The 22,340-nt window shown below is 39.4% G+C and overlaps 1 protein-coding gene across 1 annotated transcript in view; it reads left to right on the top strand.

The window, feature by feature from the left end:
• Window positions 1–4,594: 4,594 nt before the first annotated feature.
• Window positions 4,595–22,340, top strand: part of ZPLD1 (zona pellucida like domain containing 1) — a 34,410-nt gene continuing 16,664 nt past the window's right edge. Inside the window, exons 1-4 of the mRNA XM_063127628.1 lie at window positions 4,595–4,700; window positions 14,166–14,386; window positions 14,929–15,110; window positions 15,889–15,961. Of these exons, the coding sequence (XP_062983698.1) occupies window positions 4,595–4,700; window positions 14,166–14,386; window positions 14,929–15,110; window positions 15,889–15,961 (582 nt within the window). The remainder of the gene's footprint in view (window positions 4,701–14,165; window positions 14,387–14,928; window positions 15,111–15,888; window positions 15,962–22,340) is intronic.

Genomic DNA, 22,340 nt, shown 5'->3' with positions numbered 1-22,340 from the left:
TTTTTCTCCAGCAGACAAGATTTTCCTTCAATGACCTGATGACAGAATAATATCTTCAGAGTGATTGCTCACCCCACACGGACCTCTTGAAATATTTCTACCCTGGAAAGTTGGAGATCAAAAGCACGCGCGTGCGCGCACACACACACACACACACAAAATTAAAAAGGGGGCACTGAACTGAAAAAAAAAAGCTATCATAAAGAACCTACTCAGATTTCAGTCTGGTGATGAACAGGCTTGTTAAGTATTTTGAGACCTGGCAGATTTTCCCATCTAAAATCCAGGCATACTTTAAAAAAAAAAATCCATAATGAGTGTCCCTTTCCTCATTTGAGGAATTGGAGTATTTTTTGAAAAAGTTCTTCTAGGCGCTGATGTTAAACAGTTGATTACATGCAGCAGTACAGGATACATGGAGTACAGCTAACTCAACAGCTACAGAGGATTTGGGTAAGTGCCCTTCAAGGAAGCCACTTTAAATGCTCCACAATATTTTTGGTAAATACCAATGTGCACATTTCCCCAAAGTTTCCTTTGTATCCCTTGTCAGGAATAATGGGTTCATGGGTAACTCTAGTAGAGCTGTTGGGAGTTGACTATGGACAAGGTGAAATAAGCTTCTGTCAAAGTTCCAGGGTGAGAGAAAGTATTATTTTTTTCATCCTGGTTTGTAGCTGTTGAAATCTACCTGTGCATTAGGTTGTTGTTGTTGCTGCTGTGAAGGGCGTTAGGACGGGAATCATCTTGGGATGGTGATGCAGATCTAACACAAGACTTTGCAAATGGTTCCATCAAGGAGAACAGACAATCTAATCTGCTTTATGGCGTCAGTCTAACAAGTTCCCACAATCAATGCACTGAGAGAGTCAAATGGGGAACTTTTGATGATTGAGATTTCTTATCAGGATTCCATTGCAACTGAAGGACATTTGTTGAATAATTGGAAAAATAGACTCAAATTATAGAAGTAAATGGACATAGTTGAATTTATTTTGTTTCTTTCAATCTGACTGCCTTCTTTAGTGAGAAGTAAATTCAGTTTGAAATTAAATCCCTTTGATCCACTGATGTAGTTCAGAATGGCATAGGAACTTTAATGGTTAAATGTATTTCAAGAAGGTTTTCATCCTCCTATGAGGATAACTAAAGTGGACATATAGGCCTTACCTTACTTTTACTCTTGATAAAAGAATATATTATAGAGAACGACACATTTTCCCCTTTTCCTTCTGAGCTAGACAAGGCATATTTCAAAAAATTGCTTCCAGTATGGCTTCAAAGTCCAACATGATTATTGAGGGAGATTCAAAATAAATGAATTCCATAAAGGAATCATTTTTCCATTTCACCATAAAATTTGGCTTCCCCTCACCCCCATCTTTTCAATAAAAACCCAGGAACACGGTGAATTTAAAGGCTTAGGTAACTAATGACATTTTGTATGCTTACTTAATGAAATATCAGAAGCCTTCTATACCAAAAGGCACAGGTAACTTTTGGGGATTAGATTAGGCTGTATTATACTGCAACCAAATTGTATATTCCTTTCAGGTAATTTCTTTTTCTGAAGAAAAGAGATCAGGACTGAGTCTGAAGCAATAAAGTGATGCCGCCTTTATGTTCAAGCTGAAAGTGGAACTCTGCAGAATGATCTAATTGCTACTACCTTCAGCCATTTATGAAGGATTTGTATTTATCTTTTTGTTCACTTCAAAGGCATATATGGAATAATTAAAAGAAAATGATATTTACTTTGATCTATATCAACCCAGGTGACTGGAGGGTGGCAATAATACATAATATGAAGCTGCTTTCTATTGAGTACTCTGGAAGAAAGACCGCATATCTCCTACTACTGAGGGAGAGACCATCCCCAACCTCGCTCCTGGTGATTGCCCTAGGTGCTTTCTGTAGGCAATTGACCTTGAGCTATTTGCTTACTTGAATTTACAAACCACACAAAATCCTAAGACCCCCTTTTTTCTTTTAAAGTGAGTTAACAAAAGTAGAATAGCAGTAAAACAGCTATTCTCTTACCTAATTTACAGTGAAATGCTATGCATGTCTACTCAGAAGGAAGTTGCAGAATTCACTGGGGCTTACTCCCAGTAAGCATGTATAGGATTGCAGCCTTACATTTCCTGGAAAATTCTTAAATACTGTGAATTAATAATTATTAATCAGTAAATAATACTTCTAAAAATGCTTCAAAGGAGAAAAACTATGATCTGCTCAAAAATATTTCTGGTTGTCTTATGTGCATTTAGTAGGTGTTAATACTTGAAAGACTCTAGTGAACTTTTATTGTGGTTAATGGAATTTGTAGCACGGCTCTCTCTTCCCAAGATTAGTTGAGGGAAATTAGCATTTTCCAGTAAGAAGGGATTCATACCCCCACCCAAATATCAGAAAACTATCAATTTGTAGTTCTCACTCTTGACAGTGAGAACATGAACTGTACTAAAACTTAAAGGATCTTCAACTACAGCTCAAAATCATGAGAATAATTTAAGTGACTCATATATATATATATGCGCCATCGAATAGGACCTGAAGAAGGGTACATATTAAAACAAAACAAAAACATCTTTAAAAATAATGGGAAGGGAGGGTTAAATGTAGCAGTCATGAAAAATATAACTCAGCATACTTTGAGTAACTTTGAGATCACTGAAGAAGCTCAGATCTACACCAAGCAAGATATTGCACTATGAAAACGGTATGAAAGCAGTATATAAGAGGCAGGAGACACAGTACTGCTTTATAACAGTACTGAAGTGTACTGACAACTGTTGGGGCCCATGACATGTACCATATACCTCTTTTTGTAAACCGCCCAGAGAGCTTCGGCTATGGGGCAGTATATAAATGTAATAAATAATAATGATAATAAATAATAATCCATACCGCTTTCATAGTGCAATATCCTGCTAGGTGGGGCTCCTGCCTTTTATACACTGTTTTCATACCACTTTCAGAGTGCAATATCCTGCATGGTGTAGATCTGGCCGAAGACATTGGACCATGAGAATTTGATTAGCTTTAGGACTGGCAACTCTATATCTATATCTCTGTGCTTGCAGAATGTAAGCTAATAACATAACATTAACATTATTAATAACAGAGTTATTAATAATACTATTTTTATTAATATATTACTATTTTTAAATTTCTGTTGTATCAGTAATGTAATCATTCTGGGTGGGACCCAAGCTTAGTAATGCCTAGAATAGGCTCACCCGAAATCCAAAGGGGAAGTTAATCACAATTAACTTAAGTGTTATTGATCTCAATGGGTCAGTTCTAAGCATGACTAGTTTCTGGTACTTCTGACTGGGTTGTTTGGATATATGTTTGCAAAAGCAGGCTAGATAGATAGCTAATTGTACATTTGTTATTGTCACGTTGTAATATATTTTGGACACTATTGAAAAAGCTCGAGGTTCTTCAGTGAAAAAAGAGCAATATATGCTTGCACAAATTTACTCATCCAAAATGTAGTGCTTATTGTCTGATTAGTGGTTCAGCATTTCTTATCAGATTGCAAAAAGTCATATGAATGATTACTTTGACCATTAAAGCTACCTCACCACATATTTCTTTCAATATTATTTCATAACTGAATTCACAAACATCCCAGAATCGAAGAGCAAGCAATAATACTTAATTGAAGAGCTTGCTGACATGCTGATTAGGAACTATGCAATTTATCCAATGTAACAGTTTATCTATTTATACAGCGGACACAAATATGTAGAAAGAAAGGTGATACTTTGCAGTTAGAGAATCCTGAAATTTTAGTGTGCCATTTCAAACGAAATAGATTTCACAAGAAAAGCATAACTTCCAGCCAGATCTACACCAAGCAGAATCTGATACTTCGAAAACTGATTGAAAACCGTATATAGAGTGTGTCCTGGCCCACAACAATTATCACTACTGTTATAAACCATTTTAAAGCAGTGGTGTAGATACTGCCTCTGAAATCAGATCAGCTTTAATGTGTGCAAAATATTAAGCAAAGAATATCAATTGTGTTGTCATAAGCCTGGGAAGACTGGTTTCATTTAATCTACTATTAGAAAAATGCAGTAATACAGTAATCATTTTGTATGGCATGGGGAGAATGCTGTCTGAATATTGTGAACGCAATCCAACATGGAATTAAGTCCATTGAGAAAACAACATGGACATATGTGACAAGTTAGGTTGAGCATAAGAATCCAGTAGAGAATCTTGGAAGGGATGAAGTTTAAAGCAGTAGCAGAGGAGAAAGCACAGTATGAAGCTAACTGAGTTTTGGGCCAGTCCCTGCCTCTCAGTCTAACGGGATTGTAGTGAGGATAAAATGGAGAGGATGACGACCATGTAAGGCACCTTGGGTTCCTTGCAAGAGGGAATTAGAGGCAGAATTTAAATGTATTAACAACAACAACCAATAGACTTCTTTAAAAACAAGCTGAGTTTATCAGTATTGCTGTGGATTCTTGTACTTTACACCCCATCTAATCACAGAATAGTTGCAATAAGCCTCCCACATGTGGTGAAGAGGGACATGGAATAATTGCCTAATGTTTTGCTAGGTTTTGCGATGGAACGAGCATGGTTGCTGCTCCTGCTGACTATAAAGTCGCTCTCAGTGACCGCACAATTCAATGGATACAACTGTGATGCCAACCTACACAGTAGGTTTCCTGGTAAGTGCTAATTGCAACATATTAATTATAAGCCCTTTGTTATCTTGTTTTCAAAGGATGCTTATTTGGAAAGTCTATAAAGCTTTAAAGTAAAATGAAGCATTGGGAGAGAACTCCCCTCATTAACTGATTAATGGTGAGAGAACTTCCTTTGAAGTAGCACAAGACTACAGACCCCTGCTAGACGCAGGTGCTGCTCCAATTAATAACAACAGAGTCTCACTTTCTCATGCTAAAGGTGAATTGAGTGCATTAATTCATTGTTCATAGACGTTTTGCTCAGATTTTTTACTTCATAAAGATGCACATGATTGTCTGTGATATTTTTTAAATGATTTTCCCCCTTTCTTTCTAGCAGTCTTGGAAGATCTTTCTTTCTTTCTTTCTAGCAGTGCTCGCCATTTTTTGGTTTGTTTGTTTTTAGTCAATTGCAAGGACGCCCCCTTCCCAAATATGGATTGAGATTATAGCAGGGCTGGGTCATAAAGCTGCTCTACCCCTCACCAGGGTCCCAATATGGATCAGACTACCCTTGCCTGCTTATTTACTCTTTATGAAACCATTAATGCAATTGTAAATGTTGTCATGTCCAGTTTGGCCAGTAGTATCACATTTGTGAAAGTTAAGAACATTGATAGCTGTTACTTAAGATGTCTTATTGATGCCCTGCCCTCCAAATATCATAAAGCTGGGAGTGATCCATGAACCTGGTATTGGATCTCCGTATGCCTCTTCTTTAAAGTCAGCCTTTACCATTTGTGAGCCACCAAGATGACCGTTCTTAACCCATCCTTTTCAGCCAGCCTGGGGCTGCAAAAAAACCCCCCCACACATAAAGGATGGTAGGTGTGATACATGGCTGGCGGGATGCATTTTGCTTGGTTGCTCCACAGGCTTCTTTATTTATTTATTTTGGACAAATTTATTGGACAAATTTATTGAAATTTGTCCAATCCGCTTTTAAAACCATCCAAATTGGTAGACATCACTACACGTTGTGACAGTAAATTTTGTAGTTTAACTATGTGCTGTGTGAAGAAGTACTTCCTTTCATCAATGGAGGCCCTGCTCTAGGTATCCTGGGTCTGGCCCAATTTTTTTTTTCTGCCTGAGGTGGACAAGAAACCCCTCCCCTTTTCTACCTACAAAAGCCAACTGGATTTTCAATTAAATCTTACTTCAATACTTTTAACCCAAGGACAGTTGGCTAGCTTTGGGAGTGCAGGACAGGCCACTTTTCTGTTGCTCCCTGCTCCCAGGAACTGCGGCTCAAGTGATTGCCTGACTTTGTCCAGTGGTAGGGCTGGCCCTGCTACCACCCACCTCCAGAGATTTAGTAGGGTGGCAACTGGAGGCAGAGTCTTTAGTTTCAGTGGTGATGCTCCCATCTTTTGAGTGCCCTTTCCTGAGAGTTTTGATTGGCATTGTCCCCTTTTCCTTTTGCAGCTAAGTAAGACCTATTCTGTTCTCCCTAGCCTTTTAGTGAGAGCTGTGGATCTTGTTATTTTTTCTGCTATTTCCCTAATGGTATTAAAACTGTGTTTTATTGGATTTTAAACGTGCATGAAGTTTGTTTGTTTAGTGCCTTGAACACTTAGATAATTGTGAACCAACCAGAGCTTCAGCTATTGGGCAATATAGAAAAGTAATAATTAATAAACATATAGAATGGAGGGATGTAAACGTTTTAAATAAAATAAACTCTTTTGGAGAAAAATGTGCTCCCTTCCAAGAATCTGGGTTACCAGGGACAAAAATTAGATTTAACCCCAACTGAGACTTCACTCCTATTTACATCATTTGAGTTCATCTTTCTGATTTAAGGTAATGATGGCATTCATGCCACGATACTGGGGTTCAGTGAAAGGAATTCTAATTGGAGATGGTAATATTTAATGGTATGTTGTAGTACGTCTTTGTAGTATAGGTAGGGCTGTGCTGGATTGCACCAAAGGATTATCTAGTCCAGCATCTTGTTTTTCCCAGTAGCCACCAGCAAAATGTGAAGGTAACAGATCCCCTCACTATTGTTCCCTAGCAACTGGTAGTCATTCTATCTGTGAGGTACCACCTAGCCATCAATAACCTAATCCTGAATGAACTTGACTAATTCCTTTACCAGCCATATCTCTGATACATCATGACAAGAATTACTTGTTACTAACATATCAATTTAGTGAGGGTACTAACAGTGTGGGACAAGAATAAGTATAATTGATCCACATTAAATAAAGGGTGGTATCCAATCAGATGCCAGTGCTGATATAAATTACATTGTAGTAGCACAAGGGTCATCTAGTGCAATGCCAGTAGCATTAACTGGCATGATGGGATCTTCTAAGAAACCCTTCATGCTAGCTAATGCCATTGGTGTTACATGAGAGGTCCATTATGCTAGCACAACATAATTTATGTTAGTGTTAGTGCCTGATTGGATATTCTCCACAAGTATTTGAAATTATGGACACAATCTAGTCAAATGAAAACACTTGTAAGTCCCATTGCTTGATTTGCTCAATTAAAGCAATGGGACTTAAATGTACTTAATTTTGGCTGTATCCTTCCCTATATATGATGGTGCTAAATAAATAAATAAATAATTAATAATAATAATAATAATAATAATAATAATAATAATAATCTACTGACTGCTATGGAGTGACAGATGTTCTCTCTTTCTCTCACACAATTTTCTTTTCCTTTTTCTTTTACACACACACACACACACACACACACACACACCCCACAGAAACTTTCCTAGCTGCCCCTGGAAGCATGTGTAACTTGATTCACATTTATGGCTTTCACCTCAGAAATTAACATTTAATACCCTAACCACATAGAACATTATTTTGTTTTGTAATAATGTTATTTCTAGAAGTGGTAGTAAAGAAAAGAGAGAGCATGTCTGTGAACCAACTATAAAGCACAACACATCTCACCTGCTTTTTTAGATGTTTATTGAGACGTTTGCATGTGCGTACTAGAAGGTAAAGATTTTGATGCATATATACAAGGGATCTCCCTAGAGTAATAGGCTATGCCAGATGAAAGCTTTTTTTCTCATGACATATGGGCATGGTCAAGTCAAAATTACTTACATTTTCTTAAATAAATAATATGTAAATAATTGTGAAGGTTATGCATAACTTTACATTGTATGTATAATTAAGTCCATTAATATAAAGTAGTTTTGGTTTTGGCATTGATTTATGTTTGTTCTGTTTTAAACATATATAGATATTACATACCCTGACACCAGCTCTATGATTAAATATAGAAAAGTGGACCAGGTGTTGGGAGATATTGTTGCAATAATTTTAAGGGCACATTTTCCACTTAAAATTCAACATAGTGGGTAATGTTAATAGTGTTATCTGTCATATCCATTTCCCAAGGAAATTGGCACACCAGCTAGCGCTATTGGCATTGTGCTAGAATACTTTATGCTAGCGCCGCATAATGTACATTAGCGGTTGCACCCCACTGGATACTACTGCCCTGTGAATTGTTTTTTGGATCTTTCCTGAAGTGCACATCAATTTTTTCATGGTTATTTTATTGGCCTTCAAAGTTGCTTTTTTTCTGAAAGTGTCTTCCAAAAATAGCACTTATTACTGAGAGGTAATTCCAAATCTTTATTTTGAAGGGAAGCACTGGTTATGCTAATTGTCAACCCCAGCAACTCTTTGCCACCATGGGTTATATTTTGGATTATGCACCAAAGACTGTAAAAAGAATCACTTAACGTTTCTGCTGGTGATTTAATGCCTCACAAAAATATAGCTCAAGCATGCTCCTGCGACTTTATTGATTCAATGAAAAAGGGATAATAATACTGGTGATTAAATTTTTATCATCAAATTAGGAATAGTAGCTCTCACTGTGTGCTTGGGGATTTCCAAATACTTATGGACTATCCCTTCCATATGGCTGTGACCTTTGAATTACAGTGATCAGAGGAGAGGAAAATGGCAGTAGGCAACCTGTGGACTAATATGCATGCAACTGTAGAGCAGGAGTCAACATTTGAGTTGGTTAGATTGATTCTATGAGATTTAGCCTTCACCTCTCTGCAATCCTTCTCACTGGTGTATGTATTCCATCCAGGGCCAGATCTACACCAAGCACAATAACACTTTGAAAGCAGTTTGAAAACAGTATATGAAATGTGTTCTGGGCCCAAACAGTTGTCAATACTGTAATAAACTGTTGTAAAGCAGCAGTGTTGATCTTGCCCTGTACTGCAGTACTACTGGAAGTGAGGGGGCTCCTGTCCTGTTCTTTGCAAGCACATACAGAGAGTTAGGCAATAGAATAGTCAGTTTGGCAAGCAGATGGTTAAGCAGACAGTTTTCAGTCCAATGAAGGTTAGGCTAAGGCAGGAGTAGTCAAAAATCCAGTCAGAACACAGTCAGTGAGGATCGGTCAACAGCGAGAGTGGTCAAGGTAACAAGCAGAAGGTCAAGCACAGTAAATCAGTCAGGTATAGGGTGACCATATGAAAAGGAGGACAGGACTCCTGTATCTTTAACAGTTGCATAGAAAGGGGAATTTCAGCAGTTGTCATTTGTATGCATGTCGCACCTGGTGAAATTTCCTTTTCATCACAACAGTTAAAGCTGCAGGAGCTATAGTGCAGCTAGACTGTGACCAGATTTAAAAGAGGGCAGGGCATCTGCAGCTTTAACAGTTGTGATGAAGAGGAAATTTCACCAGGTTCTCCATATATCAAATGATACCTGCTGAAATTCCCTTTTCAATACAACTGTTAAAGATACAGGATCCCTGTCCTCCTTTTCATATGGTCACCCTAGATACATTACTTGGTACAGAAATAGGGTCAAGAAACAGTCCAAGGGTCACAAAATATCCACCACAAGGCAAGGCACGGGAAGCAAGGTAACAGATAATGGAACTGGCAGAGGCATTGCTTACAGCAGCTCTCAAGTTGCCAGAGAGAGCTGATGAAGCTTCTCAAACTCCACCACTAGTACTCAGTTGCTTCCCATCAGAGGCTTGTCAGATGTCCTCCTCGTGAGGAGGGCCCAACTCATGAGAATTACTCTTCAGTAGGTGAGCACTTCTTCACCTGGCAACCCAATGCCTGGCAACCATTATTAAACTTATCTAGAGACAATTGCCATTCTTTGCGACACGTAGAAGCAGCAGTACATTTACATTAGACATTCTAGTTTCCTCATGTTGTCGAAAATATAGCACGACAATTCATCTTGAGAATCTTAGTGGCAATAACTAACACCTTTCCAGCACTTTAAGAGCACTAAATCATTAAGAAGATCTAATAAATTCCCCGTTATTTAAATTAATGGTCTGTGCAGTGGAGCGCAAAGAATAATTACAATGTGTAAAGAATTAACAAAGGCTCCGCTATCTTCAACAATATTTACCCCATCTTAAGGGGACTGAACATTGCTATGGCTAGCTCTTGGTTATGATGTATTCTGTCTATGACTGTAGCCGTAAATATCTTCAGGATTTTCAATACATCTTTCCAACCACTTTTCCTTCACTGTTTGCACTGTTCATTCCTCCCTGCCATACTTTAGTAAAAATACATCTTTGAGAAACATTGGTTCAAACTCTTATTATCTGTTTAACATGTTCCTCTGTGAACTATGGTGGCATTGTAGAGAACTGTCAAGGTGCTCTGCATGCTTGATAGGGCTTTAACATTTTGTTTTCTTAATGGAAGTCTCCTGTACCACGTGACAAATTGCTCTGAAACTCTAAGGAGCTTCCAAAACAACCTATAATTCAGTATTGTCTCATCTTTTAAATGGCTCAGTCTGCAGGTGAAGCAAAGTCTATATGAGGAATGGTTGAACACTGAATGTTGTGCCCAATCAATGGAATATTTGGAACTCTTGGGGCTGGTTTTGGCATGATCCTTTGACCCAAAGAAAATGAAAGTACAAACAAAAGTACACACCGTGTAGGGAGTGCATCCTCTGTGTGAGCCCCCCATGATTTGTATCCACACCTGGAATATGAAGCAAGGCACACATACTTGGGTTGAACGCAGGCCATAACTTTATTAACTTTTATAAAGGAAATGTTCAGTGAAACTGAACTACAAAATGAGGAATCTCTGAGTAGAGGCAGGAGCTGTCTAGCAGTCTTCACCTGATCTGTGCGCAAGCTCAGAGTCTGAGAAGCAGCACCTTCTTCTTAGGTCTGTTTTTAAAGGGGAACAACCATCGGTCTCTATGGCCTTAGCTAGACCTAAGGATTATCCCAGGCAAATGGAGAGGATGTCCCTGCCTACTCCTGGTATCCCCTGTATGTCATTTGGATGTAGAGGGATGATCCTGGGACGATCCCGGAATATAGGCCTGGTCTAGCCATGGCCTATGTTGTGTTATTAATTGGGATGTGTAATTTTATACACTGGGAATCTTTAAACAAATGTGTCATAGCACATTCGTGACCAGATGTTTGTGGGTCATTCTGACGATGCTGTCAGCCTCCTGTGTGTCTCCCACTCCATTTTCCAGTTTTAGCACTGAAAAATAATCCTTAGAAAACCTGAGACTTCTGGAATATTTTGATATTTGTTGGGTTTTCCTGCTGTGTGCATGAAAAGTTGCACTATAAAATGCCCAGTAGAGGGTTGTGACCCATTCAACTGTATTGAGCTGTTAAAGCCACATGACCGCTTCTCTCTTCCAAGTGTAATTACAGCTCGTTGTAAATGCAGAAGAGAAGCAGGAAGCAGAGCCACAGTCTGATGTCTCTCATTAAGGAGTGGCATGTTTTAATTTTTTAAAGTATTCAGTCTGTACATTTTAATAGGTAGGATCCAATGATCACCCAGCGCTAGTGCTAATGATGTTGTGCTAGTGTAAACCAATGCTTGCGACACATAACTGGCCCTTGCTAGGATAAAGGAGAAAAGTAAGGAAGCACAAGTTATGGTTTACACTAGCACAACATCAGCTGGGTGGTGGTGGGGTGGGGGCAAAGAAAGGAAGCAAGTTGTTGGAGGACAGAGCTGTGTGTACACTGACTTGCTCTATGCCACTTAAGCCAGCTTGCTGTCCTCAGATACAATGGATGCTGTATCATCTGTAGTGTTGCTGTACAATTCAACTGCCAGACTATTCAACTTTTGTAGATGGCATGGGAGGGGGCACCATCTTGTACTTCACTTTAGTCAACAAACTGTTGGATCCAACCCAATGATTTTAGACATATAATATCCTCTCAGACACACCTTCTTCCTAAATTAAGTAACTCCAAGTATACTTCTATCATTTCAGTGAAATATTCTTCCTGCAGCTTTTCCAGCTGAGCCACAACCTTCCTTAGGTGGCACAGCCAAAATTTCACGCACAGTTTTCCTGGTCCAGGTGTAGCAGCGGGCAAGTAGCCATGTATAGTACCATGTGTAACTAATGATGCTTGGGAAGCAGATACCCTTCCCCAGCTGAAATCGAGCCAGTTCAATGGAGGTTGGAGGCAGGGCTGGTCCAACACATTTTGTTGTTTAAGGTGAAGTACAAGATGGTGCCCCCTCCCATGCCATCTACAAAAGTCGACCAGACTGGCAGTTGAATTGTACTTCAACCCTAGGGTTGATACAGCATCCACCATTGTGCCGTAGCTTAATTGACACAGAACAAGTCACGCGGTGTGCACACAGCTCTGTCCTCCAACAACTAGCTCCCTCTCCTTGCCTCCCAGAGTCTGCCTAATGGCAGAGCACCCCTGCTTGGAAGCACATTGCAGTTCAGCTGGGGACATGCATTCACATGTACATTTACACCAGCAACACAAGAGGAAGATTTCTGGTGGTATATACACACATACTGTCTTTGGCTGGACTGAGCTGAATATTTCCAAGACTCCAATGCTAACTGCACTACTTAGTGGAATCAGTGGAATCTACCCCCATGTAAATGTGGTTACAATGAAGGCATTAATGAATACTTATGATGGTTTTATGGAATTTGCTGATTTATTTTTGTTACCTTTTGTAATAGCCCCTAATACTGCGCTTATCATTATTGCTGCTGCTGCTGTTGTACTAAGCTGATGTTATCATTTAGCATTCCATCACCTACAGCCTATTTGATCGTGAGGATTGGATTTCTAAATTCCTATTAATAACGGCATACTTTCAGAACCAAATGGATTGGGTGCTCTGCGTGCTTGCTCATCTAAATCTTACTTTATATGGTGAGCAAAATGTGCTTCACCATCACATAATGTTTTTAGAGGCTGATTTTTGTGTAAAAGCTGCATTATGATTCCTTGCAACATTGTCCCAGTTCATTTAGTGCATCATTTTGGGTTGTTTGAAACCTTTAAATGCACCATTTACTGAAAGGTATTTCATTACAATTCTTCTATATCTAACTTTTTATTCATATAACGCTGCATGAAATGCATAGATCTTTAGAATGGGCCATTTGTTGCTGTCTTAAAAGCTTTTTAGGTAACTCTGGGTGTTGCCAAAAACTAACAAGAATGATACAGGATCAATTTCTTTTGTGACAACTTGCCCATCATTTTGGAGAATGCCTGCTTCCTCAGGGTTTCCCTAAAATACAAAACATATTACAGCTTTATAGACATACATATATACAAGATGTACAGCACAAAAATATCATGGACAAATCAATTATCTACATTCACACATACGTCGTAAACTTTCAACACAAGAAAAATCCCAAGTAAACCTCTCAAACAAATCTATTTATAAACAATTCAAATGTATAAAGCAAGTAAAATATAACAAATTAAACACAACCACCCAGTAAAATGAAAGATTTCTTACCTGGCCTAAAAAAAAACCCTTGGGTTCTTTCCAATGTTATTCCCACTCAGAGCAGAGCCACTGAAATGAAATGTCTCACCTGTGTGATTCTTCTGTTGCTGTTTTTGGATACTTTTGGTGCCTCCCTGTTGGCTACCTCTGGGTGTTGGCCGTGCACCATGCGGGGAAATGGCACTGCATGTCTTTGATTAGAGAGGGGAGAACCCTGTGTTCCTGCCCACCAACTGAAGAGTGTACAAACATGGTAGAGCATGGACAAAGTCACAAGGCAGGCTTGGTAAGGTTTAGCATTTTTTAATCTCATTGTTACCCTAATATATACAGTATGAAGGGACATATACTCCACATGTTGCTCTTCAGGTAAGATTTACTCTGCTTTAGGTTCTTTCCGTTAAAGTGGTAAGGTAATTTAGGGTATAGAAGCATAGCCTTTTCAGTTGTGGTCCCCATCTTGTGGAATTCTTTGTCAAGGGAGATCCATTTGTTTCAGTACGAGCTGCTGTCATTCTTAATTTGGTTTCTATGGGGCATGTAGTGATTTATTTGTGTTTATAAATTGCTTTCGCGTTTAGTTTATTCTTGCCGTTCAAACATTTTGAAACACAAATAAGCAGCAATAACTGCAATCTCTTCCATGTGTTCCTCTTCTCTTTGTGTTGCAGCGGAAAGAGATATCAGTGTCTACTGTGGAGTACAGGCAATTACTATGAAGATTAACTTTTGCACTGTCCTTTTTTCTGGTTATTCTGAAACCGATTTGGCATTAAATGGGAAACATGGGGACTCTCATTGCAGAGGATTTATAAACAACAACACATTTCCAGCAGTGGTCATATTCATCATCAATCTTAGCACTTTGGAAGCCTGTGGAAACTCTTTGATGGTAAGATGAGATTCTTTGGAAGGTGCACATAGCCATAAAGCAATTAATATGGTGTGAAACACTGCGTACTGCACACTGGAGGTGTAGGATTTACAAATATGAATGCCTTAAGTTTAAGAATGAACATCATTTTAAATGTCAAAAATTACTGTGATGCTAAGCATACTTGCTAGGAATTTAAGTCAAGTTTAGGATCATGTTGTAAATGTGCCAATAGTGTGACCATCTGGTAGATTGGACTAAGATTATGCAACGAGGTGTAGGATTTGTTATCTTTGCCAGAAACCATAGATATCTGTTGCTTCTGTTTGTATCCTTCATGGTTGCCAAAAAAAAAAAGCTTCCACACATAGAAACAGCAGGGGAGTGGTGTGGAGTTGCTGTGAAAGTTAGTTAGAGTCTGTGGTGCAGCACAGAATTCGGATCAGGCAACAAGGATGGTTTTGAAACTTCAATATCCCTACCTACATTATTTTAAAAATTCTCTTTCATTATAGGCTTTGCCTCCCCATAATTTCTGTTCTCCTACTTTATCCAAATAGGTGACCTCAGTTCCAGGAATTAATGCATATGGCAATATATCTACAGTTCAGATAGGTAATGTTTCAGGATATATAGACACCCCAGACCCACCAACGATCATCAGCTATTTACCAGGACTTCTGTATAAATTTAGTTGTAGCTATCCTTTGGAATACCTAGTCAACAATACACAACTTGCTTCGTAAGTATGAGTATCAAATTTATATTTAAAGAAATTATTGTTGTTTGCTGCGTCAAAAGGTCCTTGTGTTTTTCTTCTTCTGATGATGAAGCTGCTCTGGGATTTGGAGGGAGGGAGATGGGATGTGCTATGTGGATATTTCAGATTCCCACAGAAACCAGATACATGTATGCTGGCAGATTCCTCCTCTGTACATAAAAGCGACATCAAATCTGAGATGAATGAGAGAATAAGAACAAAGGAAAGGATGTTGAGAGGGAGAATCAGGCAAAGGCAGAGAGAGAGAAAGAGAGAGAGAGAGAGAGAGAGAGAGAGGCGAAGTGATTCCAAGGATTTGGTGTTTGCTTTCATGATGAAACTTGCTTCCAAATTTCCTGTTAATTGCAGAATACTAGATGCATATAAAGACATATTTTACTTTAAATGTAATTATTTTGGCACAGCACTGGATTAGGATGCATTACACAAGCAAATGCTATTTCCACGAGCAGCTACTATACACCGTGGAAAGTTAATTTTTCTTTGTTGTCAGTTTGCTTCTTGGCTAATTATTTGCCTGATCCATTGTTTTAGCAGTGGCCATTGCTTCAAGGCTTTGTCAGAGCTTCTACTATAAATTTCTGTTTATAGCAGTTTGTAACCAAAAGGGAGAGAGAGGAAAAGAATACTTTTTATCGTGAGGCTCAAAAACTGATTTAACAACAGCAGTGAAATACAAAATTGTAAGAACAACAGAAATGATCCCATCAATAGTTTTTGCTTTCTAAATCTGTTTTAGGTCAGCAGCTGCTATATCTGTAAGAGAGAACAATGGTACATTTATTAGCACTTTGAATTTGCTCCTTTACAATGTAAGTACAAAGAAGTAGAAGTTTCTTGAATACAGAACATTTTCTCTGCCAAAGAACCCATTGCCACTGCCTTTAGCATGTTACAAGGGGGACCTGCAATAAATTGGTGCAGTGTGGAATGCTCCTTGCTTAGGATTCTGGCCATCCCATTCCTCCCACCCCCATCCCCAAAAGTCAGTCAGCAGTCCATGCCCAGTGAGTATGCTTAGTTCTCATATGGCTGTATTTGGAGTTCTCTGTCTCAGGGATTTTGTTTCTAAAGATTGGTGGGTTTTTTTGGTACTTCTACAGAATTTCAAGCCTATGGATATCTCCCTCTTGTGCGTGAGTGATGCCATTTTGGCTATATAAGCAACAACACTCATGCCTGCACATTGAAAATAGAGGGGCTGATGATACCAAGTTAATTGGCAGTGCCAATTTCAATGGGGATTAAGTTCAGCTAAAGTTTCATTCCTTTACACGTCTACTTGTAAGTTGTATTGATCTGAATAGGACTGACTTCTGAGGAGACATGCATAGGATTGCACTGTTCAGCTGGATTCAACTATATGGCTGTCTTCACCCTAATGTTTTATTTAAAAAGAACAATGCAGAGGAGTGTCTTTCAGGAGCACATGGGAGGTTATACCAATGTTCATTGTGCCTTATAGTGCAATCTTATTGGAAGTAAATTCCGTTGTCTTTAGTGGGCCTTGCTCCCAGAAAAATGTCCATAGGATTGCCACCTTAGACGATTACACAGCAATATAGACAAGTCCCTTCTCTAAAGAAGCTTGCATTCTGAAACAGACATCTGGGAAACAAGAAGGGGAGAGAAGACGTTTTATTGTGCAATTGCCATTAGGGAATATTCGCATGTGTTCTAACAAGGGCTACTTCATCACCAGGAGTTTAATATGCTTTATTCACTTTTTACGTTGCATCCACATGACACCAAAATCCAATAATTATCCCCTGTATTTTCCCTATGGTTCTTTCATCTTTTCTGTCACTGCAGAAAATCTGACTTTTTTCTTTTTAAAAAATGGAAGAGGAACACAATCTCCATAGGTGCAGATATCTTTTGTGTTATTTTCCCATCGTTATTCTTCCATAATTTTAATTAGCACAGTTTTGATGTGGGTAGTGATATACTGGAAAAGTAAATCTCTCACAAACGGACAAGCATTCATTATAACCTTTGTAGTGGGTGCCCCATTTTGTAACCCCATTTTAACCCAATTATCATTAAAATATTTTCCTGTGAGACTTTTTTAAAATGAAAGAGTACAGCACTATAACACCATAATGCTTTAATATTAATTTTCAATAAATTCTAATTTAAAACAACAACAACCAAAATGATGGTGACCAGAATTGCTTTTTTAAAACAATTATTTAATATTAGCACCACTGCATTACCATGTTATGGCACTATAATGCCATAATATAAAAATTAACATTATTGCATTTTGGTGTTTTGGTGCTATATCTCTCATTTTAAAAATGTGAGGAAATGTGCTATTATACCATAATGCTATAATATTATTTTTTGCATATGATAAAGCTAATATAATAATGCTAATTTTAGAAAATAAACTAATCAGCATTTTGGTGATGACAAGAAAAGTGTGTTGTTGTTGTTGTTTTAAGTTAACCTTACAGCTTTATAGCTAAATTTCTATTTAATTAAAAAAAATCTATCTAGAAAGTGTTACAACAATAATTGAAATGTAGATTAAAAAAAAATGGGGTCACAAAATGGTATGCTGAGTTTCAGTGGCATTATACACAGAAACAATGCCATGCCCATTGGTGAAGACAGAACGTAGTAGCATCCACACATAGATGAAGCACAATACTCGTCATAAGTGTGGAAAGTCATTTGCAATTAATTCTGCTTGTAGTTTACAAGAGAAGAGCAATAAATGGGCGGGACTGGAACCCACCTGTCTAGAAGCAGCCAAGAATATTTCAACTGATGTCATTGGTTACTATGCCTTATACCATGGCGTAATCTACACCAAGCGGGACATAGCATTATGAAAGCGGTATGAAAGTGGTATATAAAAGGCTGGAGTCCCACCAAGCAGGATCTAGCACTATGAAAGTGGTATATGGTATGTGTCAATGAGCCCCAACAGTTGTCAGTGCACGTCAATACCACTATAAAGTGGTATAAAGCTAAGAACCTTTCTTTTGTTGGAAAAGAGTGGCTTAGTTTGTTTGCGTGGCTCCTGCCTTTTATGTACTGCTTTCATACCACTTTCATAGTGCAATATCCTGCTTGGTGTAGATCTGCCCCATGAGTGAAACCAAGCTGCTCCAAGCAGTTCTATTGGTATTTCCCATCCCATGAGGAAGGATTTATTCCACCTCCTTGACCATGCCTCGGCCAATGGCATGGTGTTAATATAACCGAAACTACTGATGTAGTAAATATAAGCAATTTCTGTAGTCTAAGCATTTCTTTGCCATTACTTCGAACATTACAAGAACATCTCATTGTGTTAGCCCATATTTTCCTCTTATTATCTGAATATAGGCAATTGTGTAAATAGGAATATTAGAAGGGAAATGTAAAAGTCTTTTACTGACTTGTATTTATAACAGCAACCCTAATCCTCCAAATGTTATTTTTGTGTTGATTAGAATTTTTTATTCAACCATTCAAATCCCTGATTTAAAAACCAGCTTTCTATTGCTCAAGCCGCATTTTAGTAAATTACAAATTCATTTTTGGTTTATTATTCATGTCATCACAGACCTGGGTTATAATTCAAGGAGTTGATTTAGAAGTCAGTGCTTTAAATTTGGAGTGTAATAATGAATGGGCTATAAATACCATAGCAGAATATTTCCAATCACATTTAAACAAGTTTGTAAGTTTTGCTGTTTGACAGCACAGAGTTCTGCAGTGCACGTTAAAATATGTTAGGCAGAAGATTATATTACTTCCACTCTTTATTTATTTATTTATTTATTACATTTTTATACCGCCTAATAGCCGAAGCTCTCTGTCTCTTAAAATAATACTTTTATGTAACGATGGAGAGAAAGTGGAAAGTTTCTTAAAACTTTAGAAAAAAGAAAAGCTCAGTCAAACTATTGTGAGACGAAGGTAAAATAACGAGACAGACAACAAGATTGGAGTTAAATAGGGCCACATTTTATTTATGAGGTATCAGTGTGGAAAGATGGAGGCCTAGACGGGCATCCTATCTTGGCCAACATCTTGGCCATAATTGGGTTCGGGCGATCCATTCTTATCCTGACAGGTGATGCGTGTTCTTTGCCACTCATCAGGATTCCCCTTTTGGGATAGGTAGGCCTTCTGATGTCACTCCCCCTCAGGTTACAAAACTCTGAGTGAGTAAGGTTGGCCTAAGAGGTAAACCTTATCCCGTCACCTGGTGCCACAGGACTCCCAGGTGAGGGGCTCAGGTGTTACCAATCACCTCAACGGTGCCTTATGAATGCTCACCAACCTTATTCTTGCTCCCGATGGCTGCATGCCTGCCCCTTCAAATGTGACCAAGTAGAACCAAGTTAACTTATTAATACACCCTCACCGTCTTACAGTGTGAAGTAAGCGAAAAAACTCCGAAATTAACAGAATTTGAGAGTAAAAAATTCCAACTTGGTCCCCTTAAGGGCAACCAGTGAATCCACACTGTTTACAGGGAGGGAGGGAGCCGCAAAAATGAAAGCAGAGCAGAGGGGTGAGGCAAAGCATTAAATAATGCAGCTCACCCCTCCCCGCATCAGTGGCACCACCATTGGGAGGGCCAATGAACAGGCACCATGAGTCCTGTTCGCCTCCCGCGCAATCACCTCCCCACACCCATGCTAGCTGGGCATGGTGGTGAAGGCTTTTCTTGTTAGCACTCATGAGAATATGGTCTACAAGGCAGGGCCAAAATATTTTGCTTCCAAAGGCAAAACAGTAAGTAATTTGCAAACCCGCCTCCCTCTCAAGTCAAGGTGCATAGTACCCAAAGCCATAGTGCCCAAGGTTCATAGTATCCAAGGCCAGCCAAGCTTTTTGTCACATGAGATAGAAAATCCCACAAGAACCTCTCCTTCCCTAACACTAACAATATAACAATCATACATTAAATAACTAACAATTTCCGGCTGCCTTTTCCATGACACCTAAAATTATCTGCTTATGGTGGCTGCTCATTTCACCTAATTTTGCCCAATTCACATTCTGTTTTACAATTTTCACACTTGGGATGCTTTTACAAGTTATTCCTGTACATTGACCTTGTAAATAAAATCTTAGAACAAAGACAGGTTTAACATTCTAAGGACAGCCATAGCAAGCTCTTCATTCATGCTACGAAGCCAGCTTTGCAGCTTGTGATACAGGAATTCATTCTCACCAAATTGCTGAGTTTTTTCCCATGCCAAAGAGGTGTATGAGCCTTCAGTCTTGCTCTTTTTCCACTCCCTGTGCACTACATGGATTATCACCTTTCGAAATGGTACATATGTATTTATAGTTATATACATTCATCCTTCACTCTTCCAAATAAAATAACATTTTAATGCAAATATGCTTCAGAGAGTGTGTACGACTGTTGGTGATGTCATGTAGGCACTAACCAATAGGTGACCAGCGCATCAATCTACAGAATCATTTCCTCAACAGACCTCACTAGGGGCTCATCTACACCATGCAGGATATTCCACTATGAAAGCTGAATGGAAGTGGTATATAAAAGGTAGGGGTGTGCACGGACCCCCCGCTCTGCCCCGCGGGCCGATCCGAAAATTTTGGGTCGGCCCGCGCCGCTCCGCCCATACTCCGCTCCTCTTCGCCGCGGAGCTCCGGCTCCAAATCGGAGCTCCGCAGTGGAGGGGAGTGGCGCCAGGTAAGGCCGGGAGAGGAGGGCGGGGGGGGTTACCGGACCCTGCCACCGTCGCCGCCCATGCGGCGATGGCGGCAGAGCCCGGTAAGGGACCAAGGGAGAGGGGGGCCTTACCTGCCTCCGTCCGCGGTCCGTCGGCGTCTTCAATTGAGCCCGCGGTTCAATTGAAGACGCCGACGGACTGCGGACGGAGGCAGGTAAGGGAGAGGAGGGCGGGGGGGGGGGGTTACCGGGCCCTGCCGCTGGGCGACAGCGGCAGGGCCCGGTAAACCCCACTTACCTTTCCGGCGGAGCTCCGGATTGAGGCAAAGGATCCGCCTTCACCTCGATCCTCTTCGCCACGCTCCGCCAGCCCCCCAATCCTCTTCGCCTCCGCCTTAAGGGCAGGCGAAGCCCCCCGCTCCGCTTCTAATTCGCTGGTCCGATTAGAAGTGGAGCACATCCCTAATAAAAGGCAGGAGCCACACTACTGCTTTATAGTGGTGTTGAAGTGCACTGACAACTGTTGGGGCCCATTGACACAGACCATATACTGCCTTCATACCACTTTCAGAGTGCCATATCCTGGTTGGTGTAGATGTGTCATGGGCCCCAACAGTTGTCACTGCACTTCAATACCACTATAAAGCAGTAGTGTAGATTCTGCAGTGCACTTCAATACCACTATAAAGCAGTAGTGTGGCTCCTGCCTTTTATATACCTCTTTCATACCGCTTTCATAGTGGAATATCCTGCTTTGTGTAGATGAGTCCCAAGAACACTAAACTGTGCATTTATTAAGAGGGCAGTTACCGCACTTTTAAACCACTGTTCTTCAAATATTATGCCTGCCTTCACCTTGAATGTTGGAAGCATTTAGGCCTGTATCTTTTTACAGTTTAGGTGTGGTGATCCCAAGAATCCAGGTATAACTTGGCATGCTTGTTCAGACAGGATAAATCCGTTCATACTACCATTCTGAATTTGTATCACTTCATTTGGAAATAGGGGTGCTAGAGAAATCCTCATAGGATTAAAAGGACATTGGATCCCAAAGAATCTGACCTGCGGAATTCACAATGTAACAGCTCTCCCTGCTGGTGCATGGCTGGCAATTTTCAGCTTAATTTTTTTAAAAAAAAATGGCAAGATACATCAATTGTGGCATTAATTTGCATATTTTGGGTAAATTATGGATGTAATTAGTGTAATTTGCACAAATTGCAGCCATAAAGTGCTTAGTTATGTATTAACTTTTGCTGCTTTTAAGAGGAAAAAAAAGTTGAAACTCACAAGCTGAGCCAGGATGCCTGTGACAGACATCCCTTGGACCAGAGGTAGGCAGATTCGTACATCCCTATTGTAAATGTTATCTATATCTATAGTTATATCTATATTTAATCACCTGAATATTTATCTATCTATCTATCTATAAAATTTGTGCATCCAAAGTTCATCATGGGGTTACTTCCAATTTGATAGTTCTTAATCTTGTGATTATTCCACATCCAAGGCTAAAATTATACTGCTGAAGTGATACA

Source organism: Elgaria multicarinata, chromosome 5 (genome assembly GCF_023053635.1).
Source record: "Elgaria multicarinata webbii isolate HBS135686 ecotype San Diego chromosome 5, rElgMul1.1.pri, whole genome shotgun sequence".
Taxonomy (NCBI): Eukaryota; Metazoa; Chordata; class Lepidosauria; order Squamata; family Anguidae; genus Elgaria; species Elgaria multicarinata.
The sequence above is the reverse complement of the archived record's forward strand: the minus strand, read 5'-3'. Positions and strand labels throughout refer to the sequence as shown.